A 14,500-nucleotide genomic window follows, 5' to 3' on the forward strand; every position below is an offset into this window, starting at 1 on the left:
CTAATGCATATTGTCACTGTCACATAAAAAACACCTTACTACTGCTAATTATGATGTGTTTTTATGTTGACTGAAGGATAATATTGGCATATGGGACTTCCTAAGGAATTTGACATGTGATCTGGTAAATAAAATTGCTCCAAAATAAGAAAACATTAATGAATAGTATTTATATGAATACAAAAGTGTATACATTTAAATTAATATTAATTAATCCATAATCCGATTGTTTATACCTCAGATTAAAATGTTTTAACACATGAATGAGCATTTAAAATGAGGCTGTGTATTACAAACATTTGGCATTTTGCAAATGTAATATGTAACAGCTAAATTGTGACATTGACAGATTCACCTTTCCATCGATATTATGTTTGTTTTTTCATATTTTTTTCCAAAAATAAATAAATGTGTTTATGTTCTGCTAATAAAACCTGTAATTAATACAAAATCGGTGGTGCTATTTAATTTAAATTCTGCATATGATTTATTCTGATATAATCATCCCCAAAGATGTGATACATTTTCAAACCAAAGTCTCAAGGGGTCTGTCAGATAACAAAACTACCATTGTCGGTTCTATTAAAAACAATGGAAGTGTTGTCCCAGTCTGAACCATACATCCATGGTCTGAACACAGCCTCTCGCCTTCCTTGCTGGACGATTTCTCCTGACTCAATTATTTCTGGCTGCTAATCGCGCGGGTATTCTGCAGCCGACTCCTTGTTCGTCTATTGCGAAAGATGCATCACTCGGTGTTTGGAAAAAGTGAGTTCGTCTTTAATTAAGAGACAGATATAGCATAACAAACATGATTAGTGGTCACAAATACTTCTTTAAGGGCAACTTAAAGTCAAATATCAAGTCCAATACTTTCCAATCTTCAAGATCTCTGATTGGCCGAACAAATTGTTTTAAAGTTGTTTTACTGTTGCTTTTTAAATAACAAAGACATATGTTACAGTATATAGTATTTGTCATGTGTAAATATTGTAAATACTAAAGCAAATTCCTCGTATGTGTAAACCTACTTGGTAATAAAACATATTCTGATTCTGATTCTGAAATGTTACAATGTAGGTCTGTCTATTGCTGTCTTATTAAGGAATTGAACTAGCGAGTCCAAATCTGTATTACTTAAGCCCAGTTTCAAGTCAGTGTGAAGAGCACTTTTTATATCATTGCCATTATAACATTCACTATCATGTGCAATGTTAAGTTTCTATTTTAGTTTAATATTTGTTTTCTAAATGTAGACGATCTTGCTTCTGTTGTTATTCTATTTTGCACTGGGGTTAATTAGTGTATTGGTATTACTATAGGCCTATGTTCACTTTACATATATCGCTATTTATAACTTTACGTTTGTTGAATTTAAGTGTTGATTATATTTCAGGTCATTAATCCAAATCTGCAAAGAAACTAACGGTATAAAACAAATGTAGTGGAGTAGAAGCACACGATTTACCTATGAATTGTAGTGGAGTAGAAGTACGAAGTAGCAAAAGATGTAAATACTCAAGTAGAGTAATAGTATCATGAAATTGTACTTAAGAACAGTACTTGACTAAATGTTCTTAGTTACTTTACACCACTGTATAAATGTAGTCTATTTACATTTGATAATGTGTCATTTGAAGAGCTGCTGGTGTTTTGGTATCAGGAAACAGAGACAGAGTGAGAGCTCTTCACGCGGGTCTCCCCCTCTGGAGCCATGCAGGCACGCGGCCAGTTTCGCTTCTCTGTGCAGCATTGGTTGTTGTGGCTCCTAGTCATCCGGAGAAAGTTAGCCTAACAGTCATTTCCTTTTATTTCGCTGTGATATTAAAGAAGTATGGCGGAGTCTCAAGAGGACAAGCTGTACAAGGCGGAATATGCCAAAAGCGGCCGTGCATCGTGCAAGAAATGCAAAGAAAACATAGCGAAAGACTCGCTGAGAATGGCCATCATGGTGCAGGTAACGACGTCTGCAGACAGTAATCTGGAGAAACTGCTAACTAGCCTACCACCAGAGTGTTAGCTTTGGTAATTTAGGTGGTTTATTCGGCGAATATAGTGGATATTTATAAACTGGCGGGAGAATGAACACATGTATTGTATAGTTTGGTTTCAGTTTTGTTAGGTTAGGCCCTCGTTAGCATTTACATGGCTGACATTGTCTGTTGAATCTTGTTCACAAAGAGCCGCTGAGCATTTCCTAGGGGACTCTCAGTGCGCATCCTGCTATGCATTAAGGTTTTGTCATACATTTGAATGCATCCTGAGGTTATGCTTAAATGCTACACTTACACAACTGAGTGAGAATCTGCTTCTGGAACAAGAATAGCAGCAGCAGCACTACCTCAATGCAAAGTCAGGCTGCTGCCCCACAGAGAGAATTAATTAACTTAGAGGCTCAGAAACCTTCTTCATGGAGCAGCTCCAGATTCTCAATCTCACAGTGACTTTTCTTTCTTGAAGCCAGTCAAGTAAGCAGTGGTCATTTCATTAAAAAACAAACAGAAAAAGTAGTTTTTTTTTCTTGTGCCATGCTCATAAAAGTGCCCTGCCCACTTGGACTTATATGGCATTGGTTTGGTGAAACATTTGTAACTTATTGTACATCTCATCATTGTATTGAACAACATATGTTGTATCCTCATTTGAACACCAAATTAAAAAAAGCATGTTATTCAGCAAAAGACACCGCCCAGTCTTCATGGAGAGCATAAAGCTAGACCTTTTTTTATTTAGTCAATAAATTGTTTCTCTACACTATAGTTTCTTTTTGAGAGACAAAACATCAGTTATTATGGACCATCATTTGTTATACATAAGGAAACATTTGCAATAGTAGATTTGAAAATGAAAGAATATTCTCTCGTAAGCCTCAGTTAGGAGTCATTCACTGGTCCGATTCACATTTCTGTCTCATGTTCGGAGGCTCCCATCCCATATCACCATGGGTCTCACTGTAAACATACTCTGTTTTTTTTTCCCACAGTCACCCATGTTTGATGGGAAAGTTCCCCACTGGCACCACTTCTCTTGCTTCTGGCTGAGAGCTGCAGCTCAGTCCACGGCTGATATAGCGGGCTACTCTGACCTGCGCTGGGACGACCAGGAGAAAGTAAAGAAGGCCATTGAGAGTGGAGGAGCAGTAGGAGGTCAGTGCATCATCTTTTAGCATTTGACTTATTGCCACACACAACATGTTATGATCCCAGTGTGACTCAGTGAAGATAGTAGAGCAAATTATTGATCTTATTTATTTGAACCACTCGTTAGTGGAGCAGCTGACTTTTCACTGTCTGTCCTACAGGTGTGCACATCAATATAGGGTAGCTTACCCACAGCCAGCAGTGGCTTCATTCTCGTATACTGTTAAAACTTATTTTTCCCCCTTTTATCAGTAAAAAAAACGAAACACACAGGCTATTAGAAATAATTGAGATCACTCTGTATACTGTAGTATCTTACAGAGGAGGTTCTACTGGAGATACCTATTGTTTTATAAAATATCTAGCTTTTACATCGCCTAGTCATGAGTTAAAATGAACATTCTGTTGTATATTTATATTCAGATATCTTGCATACATAAATATATACATTTTGAATGACGTGATTACACTTGGTTTGCTTGAATATTCAAATTGACTGACTTATTTTTTTGTAGGAAAAGGAGACCAGAAGGGTGGAGCCAAAGGAGAGAAGACACTAAATGACTTTGCAGTAGAATATGCCAAATCAAACCGCAGCACATGCAAAGGCTGTGATCTGAAAATAGAAAAGGTTAGCAGACATTTTTCGACCAATGCATTCATTTGTACATATATATTACATATAATATGTTTCATCATAGGGAATTGTTTCTGAGTCTGTGGCTGTGTCCTTTAGGATCAGATCCGTGTCTCCAAAAAAACTGTGGACCCAGAGAAGCCCCAGCTGGGTCTGATCGACCGCTGGTACCACACTGCGTGTTTCGTGAGCAACAGGGAGGAGTTGGCCTTCAAACCTGAATACAGCGCCGCTCAGCTCAAAGGTTTCAACGCACTGAGGGCAGAAGATAAGGAGGAACTTAAGAAGAGGCTTCCTGCTGTAAAAACTGAAGGGTGAGACAAAGAAAAATAGATACTATTTATTATCGTAGGTTTGGTACTTACAGTGACACACAGTGTTCAGTGTCTCAGCTCTAGTGTGTGTTTCGGACAGTCGCTCCTTCTCTATCGACACCGCTGGCTGCATTCGAAGCATCTCTCTCTCCCGTCGTCCTACAGCACATGAAAATGTCCCTAAAGGTGTCTCTGAATGCTGTCATGGTGTATGCATACAGGAAGGGGTTGATGGCAGAGTTGGCATGTGACAGGAGGATGGCAGTGAGCAGCAGCTCGAGCGGCACGGGGCAGTGTGGGCACAGCAGCAGGAAGCAGTCGATGACTTGTAGCGGTATCCAGCAGACTGTGAACAAGAAAAGAACCAGGAAGAGTGTGGTGGCAGTCTTAATCTCTCTCCGCATGCTGGCTGTCGCCTGCCCTCCACCATTCTGCTTACACACGACGCGCCTCAACTGGCGCTTGACCGTCAAAAAAATCTTGGCATAGATGAGAAACATGATCACCAAGGGTGTCAGCACAAAGGCAAAGAAGCAGAAATAAACCATGTAGGTCATGTCTACCACCGCAGTGAAGAAACAGTGGCCTGACTCCGGCGGCGTCTTGTGCCAGCCCATCATGGGAACCAGCCCGATGAGGAAGGCCAGCAGCCACGTGGAGAGGATCACTAACACGGCGTTGCGAGGCGTCATCAGGGCGCTGTAGCGGAACGGCATGAAGATAGCCACGTAGCGCTCCGACGCCACCGCCAGCAGGCTGAAGATGGAGCTTTGCGTGAACATTATCAAAACACTCAACATGAGCAGACACAGAGGAAAGTTGTGACGTGGCAAACCGATATCAGTCAGGACGGCACAGGGTATGGCGATCACCCCCACACAGATGTCGGCGACCGCCAGCGACACCAGGAAGTAGTTGGTGAGGGTGCGTAACTTGCGGTTGAGGCCCACGGCGGCGCAGACCAGCAAATTGCCGACCGCAGAGAGAAAGGCGATGACTATCTCTGCCGCCATGTACGCAATGTTCGGGGAGATCAGCAGGTCAGCAGGCGGGGGGGGAGGAAGGGAGGAGCCCGTATTGGAAAAGGAAGGAGCTGAAAGATTGGATGCTTTTCTAGTTTGGAGGAACGTGTAGAGGTTCAACAGTGCAGTGGTGTTCTCCATGGTGGTCCCTAAATTCGAAAAGAAAGAAGATTTAATCAGAAGTCGAGCTTCACTCCTCACTGAGGCTGTAACAAAGCAGTAAAATAACTTACCTATAAAACGGTCAATATTTGAAACTCAACCGACGTTCATCGTACCGTACTATCCTCACATCGGAATGGAAATTCTCTCCTCTGTTTGAGCAAATCTGAACGACGCCACTTTATATAATTCCCTTCTTCCCTCTTGACATCAGTACTTGTTTAATAAGTGATGTTTGTTTCGTTTTTTTTACACCTCAAGGATAAGTCTGAGCCACTAGTTGGTCATTAGGTGATGCCTGTGTGCTGGTGTGTGTCCGCTCTCATGGGTTGTCTAATGAATATTTCCTGTCAGGGCAGCGATGATGATATCAGCATTGACACCTAGGACTGTTGAGACATGTTCCTGCCTGTGTGTGAGAGTCCATTAACTGATGGAGCCCTAATGAATGTGCCTAATGAATAAAGGTGTCAGGCTTGTTTGTTCCAGTGTCCCTTGTGGCCTAATTTGGGACGTTAATTTGGATGTTTTTCAAATCCAAAACAACAAAAGTATGAAAGAAATAAACCATTTCAGCAACTTTTCTTTGCTCTTACAGTAAGCGTAAGGGCGATGAAGTGGATGGAGTAACAAAGAAACAGAAGAAGGAAGAAGACGATGAGAAAAAGAAGCTCGAGGAGCTGTTAAAGGTACATTTATTTTTCTCCATTTTATTCCTGTTTCGTAATGAAACGCATTATATTTGGGGACCATGTTTTTGATACGCTATGTTTATATTTGGTGTTTTCTGTAGAACCAAAGCCAGCTGATTTGGGGAATCAAGGACAAGCTGAGGAAGTTCTGCTCCACCAACGATATGAAGGAGCTGCTGATTGCAAACAGCCAGGAGGTTCCCTCAGGAGAATCTAATGTAAGAAAACCTTCTCCAGCTTGTTTACTTAATAAAAAAATTAAAGGCGAGTTAAGGTTACCTGGTCACTAGTAATAAGAAAGTCTTTGCTTAGTTATTGGTCTTTACTGTATAAATAACGTATAAACTGAAGCCCCTGTAATACCTGATTCTGTTAAAGTCAGTTTTTATGTTTAATCTTCAGGTGCTGGACTGCCTCGCAGACGGCATGGCTTTCGGGGCCCTTGAGCCCTGTAAGGAGTGCACGGGCCAGCTGGTGTTCAAGGGTGATGCTTATTACTGTCATGGGGACATCTCAGCCTGGACAAAGTGTGTGTTCAAAACGACGACTCCCATTCGCGATAACTGGATCACCCCCAAGGTACGCCGTCTCATTCCAGTGCTCCATGTGGTTCTTAGGTAGCAATTCCTATGCTAAATCCCCACCTGTAGTGCAGCATCCACATCATCAGGCGCTTTCACACCAAGTACTTTGCCGTACTTAGTTCATCAGAACACACACTCATGAACTAAGTTCTAGTTCCGGATTTTTTTGGTGTGAACGCACATTTTCGGAACTATACTGGGAAAAGTACTCCGGTGTGAAAGCGCCTATTGTGATGAAATGCACTATGGTTGGAACTATAGGTGTTTATTCTTCCTTTTACGTGCTGTAGCTTTGTGGCGGATACAAATAGAATATTCGTATAAAGATGAATGAAATGTTACATATTCTTGACACATTTTACAACTTTGTGTGTTCTGGTTCTATCATTTTAGGAATTCCATGAAATTCCCTTCCTGAAAAAATTCAAGTTCAAGCTACAGGACAGGGTTTACCCAAAGGAGGCTCCTGCCGAAACTCCCAGCGCAGCCAAAGCTAAACCGCTGGCGAGTGCATCCGGCGTCAAGACGGAGCAACTGCCAGAGGGAGCGCCTGCAGGTTGGTGAACAAACCGGGAGGTGTTAACATCCTGCAAATATGGAAACCTTTCATTTATTAGGATTTTGGAACCTGTGTATGCTTAGTGTTTTCCTTAAATGTTATTCATATAAACAGAGACTAAAATAGGACAGCTATGGCCTGTGGAATAGCACAGTAAATATTTAGAAATAAGTTGTGTATTTATCATTTTCCTATATCTGTGTCTTTTTTTTCAACAAAGACAAACCTCTCACTGGTATGAAACTGATGAGTGTGGGCAAGCTGAGCAAGAACAAGGACGATCTCAAGGCTTTTGTCGAGGAGCTCGGTGGAAAGATTGCCAGCTCGGCAAATAAAGCTTCTCTCTGCCTCAGCACCAAAAGTGAGCAACCAGCCAAAAGATGCAGAATTATTCATATGTTGCCCCTCACTATATCAACTTTTCTCACTCGCTGCCTTTGTCACACCTGCTTCCTCCTCGATGTTTCCACAGAGGAGGTAGAGAAGATGAGTAAGAAGATGGAGGAGGTGAGGGACGCTGGCGTGCGCGTGGTCTCCGAGGATTTCCTCAAAGACATCAAGTCGTCGGGTAAAGCCCTCCAGGAACTCGTCTCCCTGCACGCCATCTCACCCTGGGGCGCCGAGGTCAAAGCTGAGGCTCCAGCTCCAGCTCCGTCAGTGGCCTCCAAGTCTGGAACGCCGGCTGCCAAGAGCACAGGCAGGGTAAAGGAGGAGGAAGGTAAAGGACATTAGTTGCGGTTGTCGATGCATGTGCTTATTTATTTGTGTCTTAATGTTAGCTCATGTTTAAGAGGGGTGATCCCCCTTGTGTTATAGCCAGGTTTGGGATGTAACAGATTACATGTAATACAAAAAAAGTAACTGTATTCCCTTACAGTTACAGGTGATGTAATCAGATTACTGGTCATTTTTTAAGATCTCGATTACTAACAGGATTACAATGTAAGAATGCGTTTTATAATAAAAAATGATATATTCTAGGTAAAAAGAAATGGTGCTTTTTATTTAAGCTGATTTCCTTTTATTTATAAAAAAAACCGTATGTGTTCAACTAAACCAGCATTTGTAGACTATAATATTCTGTAAGCCTAAAATATAAGAGGAAACATTTTTGATACTACATTGTTTTGTTGTCTTACATGACAAACTTGAGTAAATAACCTCTTATTGATATTTTTTTCTCTTGTATTTATATGCATCGCATTCGATATTGAGGAAATCCAAAAGTAATGAAAAGTAATCAGGTTAAATTTACATTTAGAATGTGATTATGGCAAAAATCATAATCACGATTATTTTGGTCAATAATTGATATCACGATTATTCAATACGATTATTCATTGACTTTGAAAACATCCATTTATTGAACTTTAAAACAAATACAAATAATAATTTGAAAAGTATCTTTTTAACTGTTGATTACCCTGAACGTATAATTCAACTGAAAAACCAATACAAAAATAAATAAAATAAATGATACATTTATATTTACATTTAAATAAATAATAAATACCAATAAACAAGATCAACAAATATTTTGGAGCGCACTTCCACAAGCTACTAAACATATATAAATATGATAAATACAAATAAATTAGACTAAAATAAATATTAATATGATAAATACAAATAAATTAGACTAAAATAAATATTAATATGATAAATACAAATAAATTAGTCTAAAATAAATTAGATCAAATATGTTGCAGTGCACTGTCACAACCAAGCGAAGCAAAATAATCGTTTTTTTCGATTATGTTGTTTTCGTAATTGCGGCAGGCCAAAATCGTAATTGCGATTAAAATACGATTAATTGCACAGCCCTAATACTCAGAATATGTTACTGATTACATTTTTAAAGTAACCCTCCCAACCCTGGTTATAGCACTGGACTCTTTGGTGTAAGTTTATTGATGAATCACGCATCTATATGATTACAGGCAGTAGCAAAACCAAGAAGATGAAACTGACGGTGAAAGGAGGAGCTGCTGTGGATCCAGATTCAGGTAGTCATGAGCGCCCTGCATTCAAAACATTATTACTCCATCCAATTTCTTTGTCTTCTGACCTTGACTTTATTTATTTTTAGGGCTGGAGAACAGCGCTCATGTCCTGGAGCAGAGCGGGAAAATGTACAGTGCTACGCTGGGTCTTGTGGACATTGTCAGAGGAACAAACTCCTACTACAAATTGCAGCTGCTAGAGGATGATGTACAGAAACGGTTAGTGGTGCTCTAGGTCAGAGATTGAGGGATTAGACCCGTTTTACCTTTCTACTGCAGAGGAACAGTGTTTGTTCCCCTTTCCAACACTATTGCTACAATGTTTAAAATGATTATCCAAACTCAACTACAGTATCTCTTCCCTCTATGTGCAGATACTGGGTGTTCAGGTCATGGGGCAGAGTGGGTACCACTATCGGAGGCAACAAGCTAGACAAGTTTCACGACAAAAACTCTGCCACGGACAACTTCCTGGGTGTCTACAAAGAGAAGACGGGCAACACATGGAGCACCTCCAACTTCACCAAATATCCCAATAGGTTCTACCCACTGGAGATTGACTATGGACAGGTACAGACTGTAACACACTCAAAACCAGAACTCAAGACAGTTTGTTTCCTTCTGTATATGACTGGATTGTGGATGTGTTTCTTGACAGGATGAAGAAGCGGTGAAGAAGCTGACAGCCAGCGCCGGCACCAAGTCCAAGCTGGCCAAACCCATCCAGGAGCTGATCAAGATGATCTTTGATGTAGAGAGCATGAAGAAGGCCATGGTGGAGTTTGAGGTACGACTTTTTGATTAGTTTGTGGCTGTGTTCATGTTAGGAAACCATTAGACGGATATAGTTTTCCTCTGTTCTTAATAACTGTTTTATTCCCAGGAGAATAAATGACATTTTGAAAGAAAATTCGACAACTCTATCTGAATACAGCATTGTTTGTTTGTTGTTTTAAAGAAAAAACGTTGTGCATTATATCTTTTATATGCAACCCGTGTAAAAATACGGACAGCAAATAACTTGCAACAAATAACTAAAGGAAAAAAATAAACATTTCCTTTAACACCATACCTTACATGTCTACTAACAATTCATTTTTCTCTCCCTTCCTATCTTCAGATTGACCTCCAAAAAATGCCCCTAGGAAAACTGAGTAAGAGGCAGATCCAGAGTGCCTATTCCCTCCTCACTGATGTACAGCAGGTCAGCAACCAACTACCCCTCCAGGAGGGCACTCGATGAATTTGTGACATTACTACAAATAGTGCTTTGTGCCAGTGGTTGGACCAGATATCTTTAGCCCCTGACCATACATATTTGTATTAATTTATCGGACAATATCGGTCATTTTGTTTGTCATAGGCTGTGACAGAAAGTTTGTCTGAGGCCCACATCCTGGATCTCTCCAATCGCTTCTACACCCTGATACCTCACGACTTCGGGATGAAGAAACCCCCGCTGCTCAACAGCCTGGACTACATTCAAGTAAGAACAACAAAAACAGTATCCCACGGTTTGATTTTCTCCTGCTTGATAAATGGATTGAACAACATCTGCATGCCTCACTTTTCAGAATAAAGTTCAGATGTTGGACAACCTGTTGGACATTGAAGTGGCATACAGCCTGCTGAGAGGGGGGGCCCAGGACGATGAGAGCGATCCCATCGACATCAACTACGAGAAACTCAAAACCAAGATTGAGGTGAGCAGCAGTTTAACTCTTTCATAATTGGGGACATTGTGCAAGATATAGGATTTATTCCCAAATTGTTTCTAATAATAATGTTTTTGAGTGAAGAGATTATGAATGGGAAGATAACAGTTGCTCTATATTTGTTATTTGACAGGTTGTTGACAAGTCTACAACTGAGGCTGAGATCATTACGCAATATGTTAAGAACACCCACGCTGCTACACACAACACTTACACGCTGGAAGTGGAAGAGGTAAGTTTAACTATTACTCATTCGTCACAGCCTTTATTTCAATTCACCTTTGAACTGTAACTTTGTAGTCCAGCAAGTGTTGCCATCTCACTGTGTTCACTGACTTTTCCCTTCCGTTAGATCTTTAAAATAGTTCGAGAGGGAGAGCGCCAGCGGTACCGTCCCTTCGAGGAGCTAAGCAATCGCCAGCTGCTGTGGCACGGTTCTCGCAAAACCAACTACGCTGGTATCATGTCTCAGGGTCTTCGCATTGCCCCTCCAGAGGCTCCAGTGGTGAGTTATTGATAGCATGGAAGCGAAAGCTGCTCTTCCATTTGTTTTTATGCAATAAATAACTGAAAAATAGGGCTATCTGTCAATATTATAACGATATGGTGTTATAGGACTAGATGTCATGGTGGCAATAGGGTGTCTTTCCCTTTTTGTGTAAAGTGATATAATTTTTTTATTTAGAATAGAATCGTTTAATGTCATTATACAGGTACAATGAGATAAATAAATGCTTCTCCCTTTCAAGGGTGCCATCAAAACAAAAAAACATCACAACATAAGACAACAAATACACGCAGCATACATACTTAGGAATAAAGTGCAGTAATTATTTCCAGGAGTATACAAATAAAATCTATAATGTAATAAATAATAATAATAGTAGGTATGTATTTATAATAGTAATGATATATATGTACTGAGTCACATTTATTTCACATGCAGGATGATTAAGAGGTATGCCTTTCAGGTGTTAAGAGCAATGATGGCTCTTGGGGAAAAAACTGTCTTTGAGTCTGTTTGTTTTGGATTGTATACACCTGTAGCGCCTGCCGCAGGTTTATCAGACTTTTCTACCTGTTATTTGCCCATTTAATTATATTATCCACATTACTAATGATTATTAATCAGAAATCTCATTGTGTATTTTTTGTGAAATCACCAATAGTCAACCCTACAAATTAGTTTTAATATCAATAACAAGCTATTTGGTCAATAACATCTCAGTGATATTTGATTGTTTTTCTAAATTGCCAACCTTACTTTCAAATATTCTGTCTTGATGTTTTTTTTCCCTTCTGTTGAGTCATGTTACATTGTCATTTTCTTTTTTTTCTTCTTCAGACTGGTTACATGTTCGGTAAAGGTGTGTACTTTGCCGACATGGTGTCCAAGAGTGCAAACTACTGTCACACCTCCCAGTCAGACCCCGTCGGTCTCCTACTGCTGGCTGAGGTTGCTCTGGGCAACATGTAAGTCAGAGTTATTTAAAATAACATGAATATCAACCCTTTCTTTAACAAACCTGTGAGGATAATATGAATCAACATGTTTTTTTTTTAATGCAGGCATGAATTGAAGAAGGCGTCCCACATTACAAAAGTACCCAAGGGCAAGCACAGTGTTAAAGGTAAGGGTCACTAATAATTGTGCGGTTTTCAGTAATGTTTTGGCATCGATGTGTTTGCCTACTAATGTGTTATTTAGCTGGTTTACATAAATATGTGTTTATATAATGCCATTGTTATTGTAGGACATTTGGCAATTCATGTGCCTTTTGTAGATGACACAAGTTTGGTTTGTATTCTGCTTCAGACTTTCATTCATGAACTTTTTTTTCTTGCAGGTGTGGGTAGAACTGCTCCTGATCCAAGTGCATCTGTCACTTTGGACGGGGTGCAAGTACCTCTGGGAAAAGGAAGCAACACGAACATTGATGACACAAGTCTCCTGTACAACGAGTATCCTTTAATACCTAAAACCTGGTTTATGAATTTAATACTAATTTTGCTCTCAAATGACGCAATTTTTTTCGTGCTTTCGTGTATAATTAGTTATAATTTGATAGCTTATAGAAAAGTCAAGAGTCAGAGACTTAGTCCGTACCGACTGTTCTAGACATTTAATTGACCGACTTGTGTTATGTCTAATGACTATTTTTAAACGATGAACTGTCACTTCTAAACTTTTAATTTTACTTTATTGCCAAGTTCTTACAACATGACATTGGATGTGAATTAAGTCCAATGTTTTAATTCTAATTTACAAATTACTTTAATGAAGGATGGCTGTTTAAATATGGGAAGCTCTGTGATATTACTCAGAATATCTTATCTTTTTGTTTCTCACCTCCTGAACATGACCCGATCGCTCTGAGGCACTAATGGATTTTCATTCTTTATGAAAATAAGTATTCTGTCATAAACTGGCACTTAAATCATTGATCAATGAATGTCGAGTTTAGGACAACAAAACGTTGGTGGTCGACCTGTCCTAAACAAATACCCTCACAACATGTAGTTACTTTATAGGACTGTCAGCTCTTGATATCTAACTTTGGATAATTTATTTGTCAACATTTCATGTGTGGTATTTGGGTAAAATGTCCCTTTGTTTTTCCGTGTTGGTTATGTTATCTCGATAGTTCCTGTTGTCCTTAACTGCTGTTCCTTCAGATACATTGTGTATGATGTGTCACAGGTCAACATGAAGTATCTCCTGAAGATCAAGTTTAACTACCAGACGTCCCTGTGGTGAGGGGGGGGGGGTCTGTGTTCAAACCCTTTTCATTGAAAACTGAGACCACTGTTGCTGTCAAATGCCTAGGCTTCATGGCAAAGGAGGGATGCTATACCACATTTTTACAATGGTCAATGGAAATCTCTAGTCACTTTAATGCTTTCTCATCAGGTTAACTAGCTGGCAGCCTTCTTCATAACACCTTAGGTACTTCAATACCTACGTCAGAGTTGCTTATAAGACAGACATACAAATCAAAGCTCAATCTGGTGGTTGAAGCACGGTGCATAGTTCGCAGAGAGGTTTAGGAATGAACATTAGAAAACATTTGTAGTTTTCAGTTTCACATGGTCTTCTTGGAATTTCGGAAAGGATCCTTCTTCATTCTTTATTAAACCTAATAAGATTTAGTACTGCAAGTTTAGAGGGAGTTAAGAGTTTTTAACAATCAATCTGCAAACGTACACAAACCACTAGCCGCTCAGATGAACATTTTTTAGACTGTTTGGTTCAAATACACTGTACAATGTTTGTTGTGTATATATTTGTTCTGTTGTTTGTCTAACAAGCTGTCTTCCTTGCAGAAAATGGGGGAAAAAATAAACAATGTGGTTAGCATTCTGCAAAGTATTCTGAAAAAGAAATGACTGGTATGTGGTACACTTTATCTTAGTGTTTTTCTCGCTTACCTCAAATACAATAAAATGTTGAGAATACATGTCATGCCTGTGTGAATCCTTATTTTCTTCTACGGGATATGATATAATTTATTTCAAATTGTTTTATAATTGATGAGATTGATTTATTACAGTTACTATCAACCTTTGGGCGGGGTCAGGTGCTGATGAGTTCTCTAAGCCAGAGGTACTTCTGCAGGATGGGAGTTTGACTTTAGGCTGGATTCGTAGTAATTTTAACCTTTCAAATTATTC

General features: G+C 39.6%; 1 protein-coding gene across 1 annotated transcript; it reads left to right on the top strand.

Annotated features, from left to right (window-relative positions):
- Positions 1–1,707: 1,707 nt before the first annotated feature.
- parp1 (poly (ADP-ribose) polymerase 1) lies at positions 1,708–14,286 on the top strand. The gene is made up of 23 exons (XM_034143688.1): positions 1,708–1,957; positions 2,984–3,146; positions 3,656–3,771; positions 3,877–4,091; positions 5,874–5,964; positions 6,069–6,185; positions 6,370–6,546; positions 6,945–7,107; positions 7,331–7,471; positions 7,583–7,828; positions 9,051–9,116; positions 9,200–9,332; positions 9,488–9,683; positions 9,772–9,900; positions 10,234–10,317; positions 10,477–10,599; positions 10,688–10,816; positions 10,962–11,060; positions 11,181–11,333; positions 12,174–12,301; positions 12,398–12,459; positions 12,676–12,790; positions 13,505–14,286. Exons 1-23 carry the CDS (start codon positions 1,835–1,837, stop codon positions 13,584–13,586), a joined length of 3,051 nt encoding a protein of 1,016 aa, XP_033999579.1. The 5' UTR covers positions 1,708–1,834; the 3' UTR covers positions 13,587–14,286.
- The last annotated feature ends 214 nt before the right edge of the window (positions 14,287–14,500 follow it).

Source organism: Trematomus bernacchii, unplaced genomic scaffold (genome assembly GCF_902827165.1).
Source record: "Trematomus bernacchii unplaced genomic scaffold, fTreBer1.1, whole genome shotgun sequence".
NCBI lineage: Eukaryota > Metazoa > Chordata > Actinopteri > Perciformes > Nototheniidae > Trematomus > Trematomus bernacchii.

What these genes read in the sequence shown, in the direction of transcription:
- parp1 (XM_034143688.1), top strand. Translation starts at nt 1,835, where the DNA reads ATGGCGGAGTCTCAAGAGGACAAGCTGTACAAGGCGGAATATGCCAAA. An exon ending in ATAACTGGATCACCCCCAAG is followed by an intron (nt 6,547 to 6,944) that starts GTACGCCGTCTC and finishes CTATCATTTTAG; the next exon opens with GAATTCCATGAAATTCCCTT. An exon ending in GAGGTTGCTCTGGGCAACAT is followed by an intron (nt 12,302 to 12,397) that starts GTAAGTCAGAGT and finishes TTTTTAATGCAG; the next exon opens with GCATGAATTGAAGAAGGCGT.